The sequence below is a fragment of the Rhineura floridana genome, chromosome 4 (assembly GCF_030035675.1).
Source record: "Rhineura floridana isolate rRhiFlo1 chromosome 4, rRhiFlo1.hap2, whole genome shotgun sequence".
Classification (NCBI taxonomy): Eukaryota; Metazoa; Chordata; class Lepidosauria; order Squamata; family Rhineuridae; genus Rhineura; species Rhineura floridana.
Window position 1 is genome coordinate 111,343,160 of NC_084483.1, and position 13,172 is coordinate 111,356,331.

The following is a 13,172-nucleotide window of genomic DNA, read 5'->3' on the forward strand; positions in this document are numbered from 1 at the left end:
CATAATGTCTTAATAAAGACTCTTAACATGCTCTAATGCTCTGAAGAAGTTTCTTGCTCAACTTAACTCCAACGTAATGTATGCTGTTTCACGCAACAACGCACACACGTCAACAGGGTTATGGGCCCAGATCCACAGCGCATTACACAGGAGTAAGTTGCTGGTCTGAACGGCAGACGGAGTTCCAGAGGCCAGCTTGATTGATTGAACCAGACGGAGGTGAGCAACATGGCTGTAAACCTGTCTGGGGGAGGCTTGCCAATGGAAAGATTGACGGAAAAGAATTATGGCAGCTGGAAGCCGAGGATGCGGGCTTTGCTGATAACAGAGGATTTATGGGGCATTATAGATGGACCACCCCCGGCGGTATTGACTGCGGCCTGGAAGCGCAAAGATCAAAGGGCGCAGGCGTTTATAATCTTGGCTCTATCGGATTCTCAACTGATGTGTGTGAGAGATGAGCCGTCGGCTAAACAGATGTGGGACGCGTTGCAGGATTTGTCCCAGGAATGGCAGCGGAGGCAGAAGGCGCAGAGAGCTGAGCCGATGGAAGCTGTCAGAAGCAAGGAGGAGAAAAGTGCCGAACCGGAGGAGGCAGCCGAAAGCAAACAGGATTACAAGCAGCAGCTGTTAAAGGCTTGTTATGCCTGTGGGGCTCGTGGGCATCTCCGAAAAGACTGTGCAGTCAAGCGCAACTCCAGGGACGGAGGCTTGAAGCAGGGAAGTGTGAACTTTGTTTGTAAACAGAAGCCACAAACTTTAGCACCTATTGACTGGCTTGTTGACAGCGGGACAAGCCATATATTAATTAAAGACAGAAGTTTGTTTTATGCTTCAGAAGAAGTGCAGGATTTTGTGCAACTTGCGGATGGATCACAGAAACGGGTGGAAGCCCGAGGACTGGTGAGATTTAATAAACTTGGGATAATGTCAGAATGTTTGTTTGTTCTGGAATTGGCTCATAATATTTTATCAGTTCAAAAACTGGTGAATTCTGGGTATTGTGTAACATTTGATAGAGGAAAATGTTTTATGCAGAGAAGAGGCAAAGTTGTCTGTCAGGGTTTTATGACACAAGGGCAGTTTAGAATGTCCATGGGTGTGAAGTGTGCTGATGCCTTGAGTTTAATGGGGCGGAAAGAGAATGACGGTCAGAGCTGTAAGAAGACAGCTGTTAAAAGCACACAGCCACAGTATTCATGTAATGCAGTCAGGCTGATGCCTGAAAGAGTGCATCGCAGCCGAGTTTACAAGCCACAGGGTAAGAGACGTGGCAAACGTGCACCTAGAGCTCAAGAGAATGCATATTTCAGAGCTTGGTGTCCAGAAACACAAGCGCAAACATTTAAACCAGATCTTGACATAAATCTGAAAGGCACGAAGACAAAGAGTCTGGTTTTGTCAGGAGCAAAGACAGGAGGTCTTGAATGTTTTGTGGATGCAGATCATGCAGGGGAACTGAGCAGTCGTAAGTCAACCTCTGGCATAGTTGTGATGTGGCACGGGTCAAGCATTGACTGGAGGAGCAAGAAACAAAACATGGTGGCTGACATAATGACCAAGCCTTTGTGTGAGGAGAAATTTGGCAAACTGGTGACAAGGCTTGGAATGAGCCAAAGTTTGATTGAATAACGTTTTAGCTAAATGTGCAGAGATGTTCTGAAATGTACTGCAATGTACTGAGATGTAATATGGATCTGTATGATGCAATGTATTGAAATGTATTACCTTTGTATTGCTGAAATGGAAAAGTTATAGATGCAATGGAAAGTATTTGCAGTCTTAATGAAAAAAAGGGGGGTATGTTGGGCTGTGACCCATAGGCATTACTGTCTCTAGTTGTTTTCCATAAAGCCTGCAAGTTTGGAGAAGTAACTGTTATCTCTTGGCCTGAGAGTGAGCAGACATCCAAGGCCAGCGGTTGTCATGGTAACGTGAGATAGCAACTGGGAAAGTTCTAACAGAGTCTGTAAGTTGTGTCTTCTGAATATTGCCTCTGAACTGTGAGGCTGGTCTTCTGTGTATTGCCTCTGAATTGAGAGGTTCTCTTTTGTGTTTACCTTTGGAGAGAGATGTACCAGAAGGGGGGTGACTGAAGAAACTCTACATGTATTTACTCTTAAGCCTTTGGCCATAATGTCTTAATAAAGACTCTTAACATGCTCTAATGCTCTGAAGAAGTTTCTTGCTCAACTTAACTCCAACGTAATGTATGCTGTTTCACGCAACAACGCACACACGTCGACACAGGGAGGGTCTCTTCAGGAGTGGTCTCATTACTGCCTCTTTCAGGCAGCCAGGGACCACTCCCTCTTGCAGAGAGGCATTAATCACTTCCTGGCCCAGCTGGCTGTTCCATCCCTGCTAGCTTTTATTAGCCAAGAAGGCTAATTATTGATCCAGTACAGAAGTGGTTGCACGAATCTGTCTAAGCACCTTGTCAACTCGTCAAGCTGTAGCAACTGAAACTCGTCCAAGAAATCAAGACAAGGCTGTTTTCTGGATACCTTGCTTGATTCACCTGCTATAACACTGGAATCTAAGTCCTGGTGGATATTAAAGATTTTATCCTGGAAGTGCCTAGCAAATTCATTACAGCGGGCCTCAGATGGTTCTACCATGTCCTTGGGGCCAGCATGTAATAGCCGCCGGACAATTCTGAAGAGCTCTGCTGGGCGGCAGATTGATGATTTAATAGCGGCAGCAATGTAATGTTTTTTGCTGCCCTCATTGCCCCTAAATACAGCTTACCATAGGCACTTACCAGTATGTGACCACCTCCACCAGGAGCTCGTCTCCATCTGCACTCAAGCCATCTCCTATATTGTTTCATCTCTCTCTGCTCGGGTAAACCATGGAGCCATACGAGCTGTACACAGGAGAGGCCACTCAGGAGCAATCATGTCAACTGTCCGGGTCATTTCTGTATTCCACAGTTCAACCAGGGTTTTGACAGGAGCTCCAGCTCTATCAGCTGGAAAACTCCCCAGAGCCCTTTGGAAACCATCTGGATCCATTAGTCTCTGGGGCAGACCAGCTTAATAGGCCCCCCACCATTGCAGAGGGGAAAAGCCACTGTAAGTCTAAACTTCAGCAAGCAGTGATCTTTCCATAACAAAGGGACTGATGTAAGGCCTCGCACTTTCAGATCACCATCTCCCTGTCTAGTTGCAAAAACCAATTCTAGAGTATGCCCTGCTACATGTGTTGGGCCAGTGGCATATTGGGACAGTCCCGTTGCCATGGAGACCACGAAATCATTTGCTGCCCCGGATAAGGTGACCTCGGCATGGATGTTGACATCCCCCAATGACACTGTATATGATTCATGGAGAGGTATTTTTTAAAACTTGTAATGCATTGTGCCTGAAAACTAAAATCTTTTTGTTTTGTTTTAATCCATAATAAAAATGTATGTCTCTTATAATATATCATGTTAACCATTGTTAAATGCTAGAGCTTAAAATAGTAGATATATTTTGTAAAAGGCTGCATACTGGAATGTTGCTATTGAAGGGTTAAGTTACTTGTTGAAGCAGTCTTTATATTGGGTATGACTGAGAAGACAAGGCTAGTGAATGTGATACTTGCTTTGTTTCATACACTCTTTTTCCATGAGCTAGAAAAGCTTGCAGTCTACGGTCTGTATCATGTTACTTTGCAAATATTTGATCTAAGGCCTGTGCCAGCATGATTTCCTCTGTATGTCAGCATGGGTCCTATGAGACAGAGAAGTCTTCTTTGAATATCTAATATGGTGGAGGGCTAAAGCCTAAGTGATAAATGAAGGATGAGGATGGAGACAAAAGGACCAAGAGGTCATCAGAAAGTATGTGAGGATTTTGGAGATTTATAATGATTAAAATTCTAATTCATTTTTAGATTGTGATATGTGATTGTTCACTGAAAATTACAAAGCTGAAGGTGACTATTGATTTTAGAGCATCCTCATCCCATCCAAATACTACACTTACAATGCAATCCTAGGCTGTTTACTTAGAAGTAAGTTTCACTCTGTTGAATGATACTTATTTCCAAGTAATTATGCAGCATTAATTTGTTATTTTACTATAAATTAAACTTCCACTCCAGTGTTCTGAAGATTGTAGAGCAGCTTACTCAAGGTTCCTAGGCAATTTACAGGGCCAAAACAGTTCCATTTTAAAAACTATTTGTTTTTCATTTTCAGTGTTGTAATTTTTTTTTAAACAGGCAATAGAAAAAGAAAGGGCTGAAAAAAAGAGAATGTTGAATGAACTGAACCAGGTTGGACAAACTCTTCAGGATCAAATGAGAAAAGGTAATTGTTATGGCATGATGGAAGATAAAACATTACTCACTTTTTTCAGTATCTTCAATTTATGATAATTGGAATTTATGGCAGCACCAGTTTTAACTGGCTGACATGAATGTATTTGTCCATTGAAAGATTCAAGACCTCAAAAGACCTTCTGGTGTTAGTAAGTGTAAATAATTTCATATTAAGATAACTTTATTGCAGAGCTTGGAAGTAACTAGTTAGAAGTAATGAATTACTTGTAATTTATTACTTTTTTGAGCAACGAGTGGGTAACTTCATTACATTTTGCTGGTAATAAATCAAGTAGTAACCTGATTACTTTTGAGGAGTAATTGTAATGTTTCCAGCATTACTTTGTGCATTACTTTGGGGGGGGAGTAGGGGAAGTCTTCAGCTCCTCTGATTTGTGAATAAAAATCATGTGCTTCAAATTGGGCTTCTGTGCAGTGTTGTTCTTCCTTCATGCTCCATGGGGTGCTTAAGAGGCAACGAGGGAGGAGGTGGAGAAAACAATTGTTTAAAAATTGACAGGAGTGGAAGGAGAAAAGAGCTGGAAGCAATATATATATATATAAAGAAATATGTGTGTTGGGGTATCATCATTGCTGAGGGTGGGGTGAGGGGATGTGAGATTCTGTTATGCCATTCTGTTAATCTTACAGATAAAAAAAATATTCTACTACCCTCTGTGTGTGTGTGCTTATTTTTAATGTTCTTTTAGGCTACTTAGATGTGCAGCAGCCAAGGCCAGCACCCTGTAGGCAATTTTTTTTAAAGTAACTAAAATGTAATTGTAGCAGTTACTTTTGGGTAAAAGTAATCAGTTACTTTCAGAGCAACTGTAATAGTAACGGTAATTACTACTTTTTGGGGCCATGTAACTGTAACTGTAATTTATTACTTTTTCAAAGTGATCTTCCAAGCTCTGCTTTATTGTAGTGAATTTTAATTCTAGACTGTTAGGCCCCATTTGTTTCCTGGCATGTACTGGGGCATTCATTATTCATTCATTATTCCATGCTTTTACAGTAAGGTGCTCAGAGCAAGGTTCTCCAAGGTGCTCAGAGCAGCTTATTTATGCAAGGGCAGGCATGCAAGAGGAGATTCCACAGGCACAATGCTTTATTAAGTGGGGATTATTATGTTTGAACAGGTTCTTCATATTATTTTCATATGGTTAATTCCATCTGTCTTCTGATTCGATGTGGGTAAATGCCTTAAGATAAAATAAAACAAAATAAAACAAATATTAATATGCAAGGCACAATTATGAACTGCTGAATTCTTAGTCTGATGCTTCTTCTCACTAGATGGCTTGGGAAGATTTGCACAATAAAAACAAAACTGAGTGTCAGGTGATAGCTGTAACTTGTGAATATATTATTTAAAAAGGATTACTTTTAAAAAAAACATGGAATGTGGGTGAAGTTAATATTGTTCTGTGTGTTGTAGCTTGGAGGTGATTGATGGGGAAATCGTTACTGCTGTTGGGCCTGATCTAAATAAAGAGACAAAATGGTTTAGAGTAGCATTGTGTTGGTGAATGCTACATACCAAAATAGATTTATTTGTTTTGTTTGTTCAGAAGGGCTTCTTATTGAAGATACAGCAAATGCCCTAGAGAAGCTTTTGACAGAGTGGAAAAGGGCAGCTTGGGACTTGGAAGAAGTTGCAAGAAAAGTGCAGTGCCAGGATGAAATAAATATTTATTTTAGAGAATTGGGTGAGCTTGATAAGACTGTAAGTGAAAAAGAATTATGGCTGAAAGAAAACACTGCTTCAGCACCTCAACAGCAACCCTTAACAACGCTAAAGGAGTCATATCAGGTAATCTTTACAAACTTGTTCATTGTTAGATTCTTACACAAAATGGAATTATAAGCTCTGATTCCGTGAAATTGCTGTCTAGTTTAACTCAATGTTTATTTTTTTTAATGTTTATATGTGTGTGCACATATACTTAATTTCCACAGAGGGAACTCAGTCACCTATTAAGTCTGAGTCCTCAGACTGAACACCTGAAAGCCACTTCCAAGGCCCTTGCATGCCAGCCAGCTGCTCCAAACTTTATCGAAGATAGCCTCAATTCTTTAACTGATCGCTTCAAGTCTACCCAACAGAAACTGGAGGTTCTGCTACTGCAAGTGAAGGAAGGTGTGCTTTTATTTCACATGTGGATTTTTTTTAAAAAAATTGCTCCACTTATGATGTATTGCTACTTTTTTGCTAGTAGCAAAACCATAGAATTGGAGCTGCTTTGTATTCCTTTCCGATCTTGAATGATTCTGTGTATCATGTAGTCTTGCTGGAAGCATGGCACAAATTTTGTAGCTCCTTATAAAGGAATAGATATTTCAGTTTTCTCTGCTTGCTGTATGAAAGACATTTTCTCCATCAAAGCATTGCGTAGATAGTTTGTGGATGCAAGCCATTTATAATGCTAATAATTGCAAAGATGGTTCAGAGAAAACCAGAAACCACAGGGTTTTGCCTAGGGGATATATATACTTCCTATGCAAAAATAACTTACAACGTTTTAAAAACCCAAATGTATCTTCCAGCATTATTTATTTCAACGTTAGGCTACCAGTTTTGTTTGCTATTGGGGACTATGCAGATATAATTTAAATGTCACTGTCTAAAATAGTAGGGCTTGGTTTTATGTATAATCTGTCAAGCCATCCAGTATGTCCCAAACATAGGAACTGTCTTTATTTTCATAGTCCTTGGATAGAAAGACTGTAGTCTATAGACAGTAATGTAATCCTGCCGGATCAGATATTTGCTTCAGGCCACTAAACAAACCTCATACATAAAAAGCACTACTTAAAATCAGCAATAAACACACAAAATATAAATTTCAGTGTAACACTCCAATAAAATATCAAAATACCTAAAGTTACAACTACTTAATGCTGCTTTAGGTCCTACACAGCTTTTCCATGCAGTTAGTATTTGCCTTTATTGCCCTATATACATATGGATTTGAGTCCAGATGTCCCATTCTGAAAATGAAGAGTTCCACTCATAGAGGCTCCTTCCGTTGATGGAATGAAATGTTTGGATTGGGTCTATTTTATTTATTACCCAGCCTTTCTGTCCATAATGCAGAGAACTCTTGAACATGTAACCATGAGAGAGGGAAATGCTAGCATCTGTGCCAGGCCTAATACTTTTCTTTCAAACATGCATCCTGAACTTCATGGTGTGTTAAGGATGTCAAACATATATAGATTGGTAAACATTTAACCGATTAATACAAAGGCAACTGGGGTTGTTTTGATGTGTTTATTTTTTATATAGTTATGGTTTTATATCTGCATGAGAGTAACTGCACATTTGTGATGGAGAGAAATACTTCCTAGTATTTTAAGAAAAATGTGTTCAAATGCTATTGTGGCAGAACAGGGTGTGAACTCAGTTTGTCTATTCCTGCCAAATTAGGCTTCTCTGTGCCACCATTCTCTGATTAAGGGTTACAGTTTCATCCATATTGTGGTGAATAATCATTTTGGGCACAATCCAACTTGCATTTACACTGGGCTGAGGGGAGTTGGATGTGGTGGATCTTCAGCTGAGCCGACTGGGTCCCGGCTGAGCTGACTGGGTCCCGGCTTAGTCAGGCTATGCTGGCATAAGTCTCTCACCCTGGCTGAGCTGAGACTGGCACAAGCTGGTGTAAGCCCCCCAAAAGGGTGTGCCGGGGGCATGTCAGGGGAGGGGTCAAGATGAGGGGACTTAGGTCACGTCCAACTTATGTTAGGAGAGATCCTGCAGGTCCCGATCCAGGCAAAAGTTATGCCGGGAAAAAAGTTGGTCTAAGAAAATAATTGCAATAGAAGTCATTGGAGAGGGCTTGCTCCCTGGTAGGGGTATTGGGGAGAGCAGACTTTTACTTTCTGGTCCCTGCATGCAGCTCCCAACTGAGCTAGAATTCAGCTAACCTGAAGGCTCCTGAATGGCAATTTAATGTGGTGGAACTTTACACTGGCTCTAGCGCAACTTACCTTCTCCTAAGTTGGATTGCTCTGTTAGTGCTTCTAATGATTTTATTCACAGATGAATCTCAGTTGAGATATGCAATAAGAAAGAGAGAAGGAATAAACATTATTATTTAATGTATTAGTTTTGAAGTGCAATATTTTCCCATTGTCTTCTTGTTCCCAAACAGAGAAATAAAAGTCAAGCCTCTATCAATTGCTTCTCTAAACTTTTTTTAAAAGCATTTTTTAAGCATAACCTTAGTGCTGTTCTCCATAATCAGGGATTTAAATATAGTTCAATAGAAAGGATGTCATTATGCAAATTAACCTTTAAGTTTTTATCACATGTTTCTCCAAAATTTCAAGCAAGAGTAAACTTGTCTGTCTGTCTATTCTCTTCTCTGAATTTTAAAATACTGTAGGAGTTTCTTGGTTCAGAACATTTAAGTCAAAATATGTCAAAAGATGAAGAAAAAAAAGTTGCTATAATAACCGCCCTGCTGGTTCAAACCCACTTTTACTCTCCAACAACTGTTATTTGGTAGCATTAACATGGAAAGTCCATTAACGTGGAAATTCTGTATAGCTATCAGGATACTACTAATCATTGGCAGAACCATCATCGATGAATTTCCTGAATGACAGTTTAAAGCCTCCTGAGCGACTGGCTATTGAATTCCATAAATTTAACTATGTGTTGTATGAAGAAGTAGGTTCTTTTCTCCATTACGGAAGGTGCTTCTTATAAATTTAACGGGATAACTCTTGATTTTGTGAGACAGAATCTATTCACTTTGTCCACATCATGATTAATTTTATATTATGTGTCCTCTTAATTGTCTTTTTTCTAAACTAAAAAGCCTCAAATGTTAGCCTTCCCCCATAAAAAGGGATTATTATTGTACTTCTTAATTCACATCTATAATTGGCCAAATGTTCAGTTGCTTCTGTGTTCTGTTGGCAGTATTTCTTGCAACATTCGTAGGGGAATTTGGCATTTGCCGTGTTTTACAGCATAATTTCCATTAGGTGAACCTTGGATGAATCTCCCAACCTCATATATGCAGTCAAAATATGAACTTTTTATTTTAAATAAGGGAAAAAGAATACAATGGCCACATTCACATGTAACAATAAGCCAATAATTTGACTTAATAAACCATAATGTGCAAGCTCCTGCTTTGCCATCTCTTAACATAAGCAGATAAACATACGAGGAATGGGATAGTTTAGGGCTATGTCCAAATCTGGGATCAGAGCTTGTTTTTCCCTAACAAGCCAGAATTCATAGGGCAACAACAAACCTTAGTTTAAGTCTGGCTAGTGATCTTGGGTTGAGACATAATGGTAAGCTATTCCCTTCTTGGTTTGTTTACCAGCCCACATGTAGGGAGAGAGCAAAGTGGGAGTGATTGGACTGTGTAAACCCGCATGCAGCTCACACAGAGTATGGTTTATTATGCCAAGATTCTTGCCTTACTGTTATGTCTGAAGGCAGCCAATATGTTCTTTCTCTCTCTCTGTGTGTTTTTAAAATAAAATCTTCATATCCATTACATTTTTATTTTAAAAGCAGAATTGGAAAGTCAGCCTTCTAAGGATTATTTCGATGCTTTGAAAAAACTGAAGGGTGAGCTGGATGAATTAGAAAGCAAGGTACAAACCATCATGAATGCAGTGAATGACTTTAGTAAAGTTGAAAGAGCCTTGCAACAGACAAAGGTATGTTTCCTGTTTGTATTTCAGCAAAGATTAGATGCAGCTGATCTCAGTGTGACTTTGCTTCTTTATGACATTACATTTCAAGCAAAGCTGACTAACATCAGTGTGTACTATTTGGTATGGGAGGGGACAAGAATTTGATTGACTTTTCCCACATTTGTTATCATTTTATATGTGAAAACTGCTGCTCAGTAAGATAGCTGTGATAAGCAACATGTGTTGTGTTGTAGAAATACTTGTATAATACTTGGATGTATAAAAAAAGAGACCTCATGTGGGCCTCATGTGACCTCATCCAAGATATATATGTAGAAAAGCTCCATTCCATAGAATTGAGTTTTAGATAAAATAACAAGTGTTAGATAATCTGTTTTGCCTAGCAGTCAGCCTTGCCATATCCTTGCAGAGCTGTCAGTCTTCATATGGGAGGGAAAGATGTAGACACCAACAGCTTCAGTTAATATGGCCTCAACGTTGTTAAAAGAACATGGCATGCATGTATCCACTAAGAGCAGTGTGGATGAGATGGTTCTAATACCTCACCCTCATAAGCTGCTCAGGGAGGTTAGCATGGATGGCCAGCTGTGCCTTCCTCACATCACAAAGTCCAAACTTGAGCTTCACTTGATGGATTGTGACCCATTTCCTGGGTTGCAAATCATGCTTGCCTGCCTGTGTGCCTGGAGAAAAGGTTTGATTCTTTTGCCCATCCTGCCCTGTTATGCCACACTGCTTGGTGGGAGGCAGTGATGGGGAACTGGGCAGCAAATTATGCCCTCCTGTAGGAAGAGGAGGCATTTGTTCATTGGCTTTCCAGTTGATTTGGCGTGCTAGCTGGTGAGAGGCAGGAATGGGGAACTGGGGCATGCTTGGCTCTTCTTTTCTCTGCCCTTCCCTTTTCTGGTAGGTATCTATGCGACTGCAGAGCAGTTTGTGAATCCCCCCCCCATTGCTGCCAGGTTTTTGGTCTGGAGATGGCATGGAAAATCTCTTTAGGAGCCCTATCTGGTCTACAAGTCACCAGTTCACCACCCTGGCTTTCAAGCTGCATCTGAGCCATCAATATATTTCTCCCAGAAAATCTTTTCCCTCAGTTTTCTCCAGAACCAATTATCCTGTGGATGGTAATAGAAGCAGGTGGGTGTGCAAGCAGATGGGATGTATCATAGGAGTCTCATATTGTGTACTCCTGTCCTAAAACATTAACCTTCACCTGATTTTGAATTAATTTAAATTAAATAAAACCTTCTGGTCTTGAAAACTATATGAATACAAACCCTATTTTGGCATGAGAAAATATCCTGAATGGCACAGAGGCCATACACATTACTATATTTTCTTTGTAGGGTTGTAATATGTACAACTAAAGACTGTATATTCCACATAGAACATAGAATTGCTGTCACTTATGGAAAACTGAATTGCATTTTTGTTTAATCCTTTCCCTGCAGAATATTTGTGAATCTCTGGAAAATCAGAAAAGCATGGTTGATAAACTTGCTGTAGAAACCAAGGTCTTAGAGAAGCACATTTCTGCTGAAAAATCAAAGCTCTACAAGCAAGAATTCAAATGTTTGCAGGGATGCAGGGACAAGTTAAAGACGAAGGTTTCTAAAGATATCCACTTACTGGAAGAAATTATTTCCAAACTGAGAATATTTGAGGTAAATGTATCAATACTTAATGTTTATGTAAATACCTTTCAAGTAAACATAAGTCCCTTCCCTTTCCCCAAAGAGCTTCTGTTCTGCAGCAGGTTGTAATGTTTAGTCACTGTAGAAGCTGTTCCTAAATGGTGTTACACTTGTGTGTGTTCGTCACCTTGCTACCAAAAGAGAATATAAGGCATGGGAGGAAAAAAACACCTTTCAATTAGGATATCAGAGTAAATGTTGGTAAGTAGGAATAAAAATTCTTTTGGAAGCTTCCATTTGAAGAAGCTTGGGATCCGCAGGTTTTATGCCTATTGATTATGGGATATACTGTCTCGGCCCACAATGAAATGGAAATGGACTGCCTTCAAGTCGATTCTGACTTATGGTGACCCTATGAATAGGGTTTTCATGGTAAGCAGTATTCAGAGGGGGTTTACCATTGCCTTCCTCTGAGGCTGAGAGGCAGTGACTGGTCCAAGGTCACCTAGTGAGCTTCATGGCTGTGTGGGGATTTGAACCCTGGTCTCCCAGGCCATAGTCCAACACCTTAACCACTACACCACACTGGCTCTCGAGCCCACAATATTCTTGACTAAATCATAAGATGTTAGAAAATTTTAGAACACGAAAAGAAATACTTGCCTTAACTCATGCTAAGATTAAAGTTAATGTTAAGTGTGCAGAATCATTGCTTCTATCTATAAGATTGGAAAAAATGGAGCTTGACTTATGACCCTAATCTTAAAATATTTATTTCCTGTATAGTTTGCTTTCTTTGGAGTAGCTATGAGCATCAAGTGTGTTTCTGAAGGAGGGGTGTCACATGGCCAGAGTGAGAAGAGAGGTGAACGTTGGGCTAGATTTGAGCATGAACTAGAGAAGAGGGCTGTATTTTCACATTGTTGTAATGAAAGAACAAGCTAACCAGAGAGGAAGGGCTGCATTTACACATTGTTCTCTGATTACAACAACACTTGGCAATGTGCGAAGCAGCAGACAGGAAGGGATCAGATAAAGCCAAAGCTTTGTGCCTGGTGAACTGGCTGGATGTTGTTGATGTCAGTGGAAATGGAAGGTATACTACTAGTATCAAAGGAAGTATCTAACAAAGTATTTAAGTAAGTAGAAATGTCAGGGAGGATGAGAATCGAGTTGGGACCTTTAGGTTTCATAATTGGTGGTTTTGATGAGGGAGATGGAAGCCAGGTTGCAGGAGGCTAAGAGAAGAAATGGAGGAATGTCAAGACAGCAAGAAGTGGTGTACTTCAGAGGACAGGCATGAGGAACCTCTGGCCCATAGGCTAATTATAGATGGGGTTACACTCCCCTTGAAGGAACAGGTTCGTAGTCTTGGGGTTCTTTTCGATCCTTCCTTGTCTCTGGAGGCGCAAGTGGCCACGGTGGCAAGGAATGCATTCTACCACCTTCGGTTGGTAGCCCAGCTACGCCCCTATCTGGACAGGGATGACCTCGCCTCAGTTGTTCATGCTCTGGTAACTTCTAGGTTGGATT

The 13,172-nt window shown here is 40.3% G+C and overlaps 1 protein-coding gene across 3 annotated transcripts in view; it reads left to right on the plus strand.

Annotated features, from left to right (window-relative positions):
* Positions 1-13,172, plus strand: part of UTRN (utrophin) — a 521,915-nt gene that overhangs the window by 123,079 nt on the left and 385,664 nt on the right. For all 3 annotated transcript variants that reach the window (XM_061624044.1, XM_061624041.1, XM_061624043.1), the window contains exons 19-23: positions 4,213-4,300; positions 5,886-6,127; positions 6,274-6,454; positions 9,860-10,005; positions 11,457-11,669. In XM_061624044.1, coding sequence (XP_061480028.1) covers positions 4,213-4,300; positions 5,886-6,127; positions 6,274-6,454; positions 9,860-10,005; positions 11,457-11,669 — 870 coding nt within the window. The remainder of the gene's footprint in view (positions 1-4,212; positions 4,301-5,885; positions 6,128-6,273; positions 6,455-9,859; positions 10,006-11,456; positions 11,670-13,172) is intronic.